Source organism: Phalaenopsis equestris, unplaced genomic scaffold (genome assembly GCF_001263595.1).
Source record: "Phalaenopsis equestris unplaced genomic scaffold, ASM126359v1 Scaffold001190, whole genome shotgun sequence".
NCBI classification, from domain to species: Eukaryota; Viridiplantae; Streptophyta; class Magnoliopsida; order Asparagales; family Orchidaceae; genus Phalaenopsis; species Phalaenopsis equestris.
The window spans coordinates 186,550-191,002 of NW_018165629.1; the positions used below are offsets into that span (position 1 = coordinate 186,550).

Sequence of the window (4,453 nt, forward strand, 5' to 3'; positions counted from 1 at the left end):
TAATCTGGTCAAGAGAGTAGAAGATTTAGATTCGACTTATGTTAAGAAGGACAATGGTAGACCTAAAAGGACTTAGGCTTATTGTATAAAAAAAAAGATCTTAACTTATTAAAATAAATGAAAATATGACACTCAATATGACATAATGAAATTTTAATTTTCTAATCTTTTATTGTTTAAAAATTCCTAATCTAAAATCAGCAAAATCTCTCCAAATATAAAATAAAAGAAAAAAAAATTCCCCGAACTGAACAAAATCCATAATCTACTCAACATCACCAGCACTTAAAACTTCAGGTTTTAACGGTCATTTTTTCAAATGAAATATATACAAAGCATAACCACTAAGAAGCAGACAACAATCAGAATAGAAACAATACATTCGACTAAAAATACAACAAAAAATTTTATTTTTATTTCTAAAACAATAATCCTTGCACGAATATAAAAGCACTAAATAGAGGAAACTGCATCACCCATTTCTTCCTCATGATTTCTCACCAAACGTTCAATCACACTCTTCCATGTCTCGTAGTCAATAGCAGAACCAGCGTTGGGGAGAAGAAATCCGTTAACAAAGAAGAATGGCGTGCCAAAGACTCCTCTGGTGCACCCATACTTTGATTGAAGAACAGAAAATACAGATTTTTAGATATATATATATATATATAAAACCATAAACTAAAATTAATATAAAAACTTTGAAGAATTATCACCTTGAACGATGTTCTTGTGGCTGAATCAGAGTGGGAATCGATGAAGCCATTTTTGAATTCTGGTAAAAGAGAGCTCCCAACTGCTTCGGCGCCGAGTCTTGAAATGTCATCAACTATTGCTTCCCGGGATAAGTTTTTGGTTGGACCATTGTAGTACTTTTCCTGTTCAGTGTAAAAAGATTTCATTGTAATTAGATTCAAGGAAAATTTACATACATACCAGTCAAGTATTATGTATTTACATATCTAACATCTAAAGACCATTTTTTACATACATATGCCGCCATGCATGAAAAGTTAATATTAGTGATATTTTTTATGTAATGTTAAAGATTTGAGTGCTAATATGAAAACTTAGATGTTAGATATGTAAATGAGTTTTTTCAGTGTTAGATACGTAAAAACATAAAAATTGGGTGGTGTGTACATAAATGTCCCTAGATTCAAAAGAGGTTGGTGCACATCAAAGATTCAAAGTGTTGTACGAGTTAGGCAAGACCTAATTATATCACTGAGGGAAAAAAAAAGGGAAATTTACACACATACCACACAATTGTTATGCATTTACATGTCTATATAAAGTTTGATATTCGCATTTATAACACCGTGGTATTTAATAACTATGCATGAAAAGGTGTATTTCTAAATAAGTTAGTGATGGTAGTAATATTTATGTGATATCAAGTATTTGGGAGTTATGTATGTAGAAATAGAAGTTCAGCTGTTAAGACATGTATATATATAAGAATTGTGTGGTATGTGTGTAAATGCCACACAAAAAAAGGGGCATTTACATGCTACCACACAAATCATATGAGTTTACATATCCAACACCTAAACTTTTATTTATACATGTCTAACACTCAAATCTTTCTTATCACATCAAAAATATCAATATCATTATCTTTTTAAAAGTAATATACACCTTTTGATGCATAGACAAAGTGGTATTAAAGTGAACATCAAAATTTAGGTGTTAAATATGTAAATACATATAAATTATGCGGCATGTGTGTAAAAGTTTTCTAGAAACAAAAAAAAAGAAAAAAGATGAAAACAGAATAAACCAAGAAGTTAATAGGTTCAAGCAGGTGATAGTTAAGTCTCAATGTTTACTTCAGTATGATTTTGATTGTAAAGCTTTAAAGCTCTTGTTTTTACAATATAGAAAACAATGGTGGCAAAAACATAGGTCGAAACATAATAACATTTTTAGGATGGAAGTAGACAGAGAGAGAGAGGGAAATTGAAAAGCATGCTATGCCAAAGAAATCAGATGAAGTGTCACATCACGTTTAATGTTAGATCTTAGTCCAGCTCTAAACTTAAGAAGTGTCATTTAAGAATATAATAATAAGACAAATTTATTTATGCATTCAGTGATAGTTTTGTTTCTTGTTTCAGAGTGTTAAATTTATCAATTAGTCAATCATTTCATGATAAAAGCAAATGCTTCCAGTTAAGTAATTCTTCATATCATCCGAAGTAGTTCAAAGTTCTCCACCCAATATTTCCAAATATTTTTTCACATTGATCCAATATACTTTTGCTTGCTCACTTAACTTGAATTCCATAAATTTTGCTTGATGGTTATTTTTCAAAAAAAAATATTGATAACCATTTCCCAATTAGAATGTAACTTTACAATCTATTGTCACATCAAATGTAGACGTGTCATTTCTTACCTTCCTAGTTATGTCGTCATCAAAGGCATGTTTGCTATCTATGATTATCATAATCTTCATTATGATATGCATAAAGTTAATTTTGATTTTTCCCAAGTGATTAACTTCTTATCTCATAATTATGTTAGCATTCAGATGGATGGATCTCATTGAGGCTAGAATTAACTTCTTGTACGTGGATGAAATTGAGCAATTCCCAGAATTTTAATCTACTCTTTAACTCAAATTTATATCAACACTCATGTGATTAATTCATCAAACAATTCATCCAATTAATAAGTTTGTCAGCAAAACATCTTATATATGTATTTGGAAACTAATAGCTCAAAAAATTTGCACCCTTGATGACACCGTTCTAGAGTCCCCGGAAAGTGCTTAAGGACTGAATTTAATGGGGAGAAGTTGTGAAATAATAATAGAAAAAAAAATATTCGAGGTCGCGGAGTTTGTAGGGCAATAGAAAAAGTTTAACAGCTATTCCGATTGAAAACAACATAGAGAGCCACGAAATGACGGTTGTGATATGGCATAGCTGCCAAGAGAGATATACTAACTTTTCTTGAATAATCTACGACACCACTTGCAAAGGTAATATGACACAACACTTCTCTTGGGAAGAAAACCGCCAAGCACATAAAAGAATCTAATTTCCTTATGTACATCTATATGATTTAAGGACTCACCTGGTATTTAAAAAACAGCTCTAGTAAAGGATAAGTGGCAGATACATTTAGCGTGTTGGCTATATGAAGTGCTCGGCAAGCAACAAACGAATTATCATGATATCTGCAATGGAAAAAAGTTGATAGCATTTATAAGGAACTCATCATAACAGTAGCTTACAAACGTCATAAAAAATGAATCGGAAACTGCAAAATACATTAAATTCACATGGAAAAGAAAATCTATGTATCAAACAGAAAAGTTATATTTTGCTGATATATGGAGTTTCCTAGTCTGAATTAAATACGTAAGTTCAAATAAGGTCGAGGATGGTAATGAACAATATTCGGTGGCGTCCTGAAGTCAGAGATCTTTACCTATTAATGATGCTTTAGATTGAATGAAATGCTCATGTTTCCATTGAATTCAAAGTGAAGTAAAGATGCATAATGACGCCCTTTAAGTTTTCAAGTAACAAATTCTACACAAATAGAACGTAGCAACTCACTTGAGTTGGCAAGCTGCAGAATTCATAAAGATGTAATTTGAAGCAAAAACAAAATAAATTACAGCTTGTTAGACATAGTTCAACACAGCACACAGCAAAAATCCAACTTCATAAATTGGAAAACAATTATGCTTGTTACCAGCCAACAAGAATAATTATCCAGCGCCTGGTTGATTCCAGAGGGACCAAGAAGCACTTGACATAGAAATTTTCAGCTCAAATAAATAAGAAGTTAATTAACCTTAGTAAAATTAAGTCAAAAGCCTTTTTTGAGTAAATAAAAATAACCAGGCCTATACTAGACATGGTAATTATCCGTTTTGGTCTAGCCTGCCCCATACATGCCGAATTTCACAGTTTTACACCAAAAAGTCTGACAAAGCTCCCGCCCGCAATATGTCTTTATTGATTATCTCTATTTCCACCATATCCAAAGTCTTGATTCCATTCAAGACAAAATAAATATTGTAGTGATTTATTCATAAATAATAACTAAAGAAGAAAGAAAAAGAAAGGAATATGATAGAATCAGTTTCTTCTTTGGATGTGATAGTGATTGGAAAACAGGAAAAGAAGTATCTCGGATGGCAGTAACCTAGGGTTGAAACGTTAAGAGTTATGATTATAATAGAATCAAATGAAAAGTAAGAAAATTCCTTCTTCGGATGTGACGGTAATTGGAAAAAAGGAAAAGAAGTATCTCGGATGGGAGTAACCTAGGGGTGAAAGGTTAAGAGTTATGATGAGGATAAGAATCAAATGAAAAGAAAATGAAATATATACGAAAAGAAAGAAAGTAGCAAAGAGAGAAAGGAAACAGAGAAAAGAGAATCTTTCAATTTCAAATCAAGATTTAATAATCAATAACAAACCCATCAGTC

The 4,453-nt window shown here is 31.4% G+C and overlaps 1 protein-coding gene across 1 annotated transcript in view; it reads right to left on the reverse strand.

The window, feature by feature from the left end:
- Positions 1–283: 283 nt before the first annotated feature.
- LOC110033475 overlaps positions 284–4,453 on the reverse strand; it is a 6,164-nt gene continuing 1,994 nt past the window's right edge. Inside the window, exons 2-4 of the mRNA XM_020737468.1 lie at positions 3,085–3,187; positions 717–878; positions 284–618 (exon numbers count right to left, since the gene is read on the reverse strand). Of these exons, the coding sequence (XP_020593127.1) occupies positions 454–618; positions 717–878; positions 3,085–3,187 (430 nt within the window). The 3' untranslated portion in view covers positions 284–453. The remainder of the gene's footprint in view (positions 619–716; positions 879–3,084; positions 3,188–4,453) is intronic.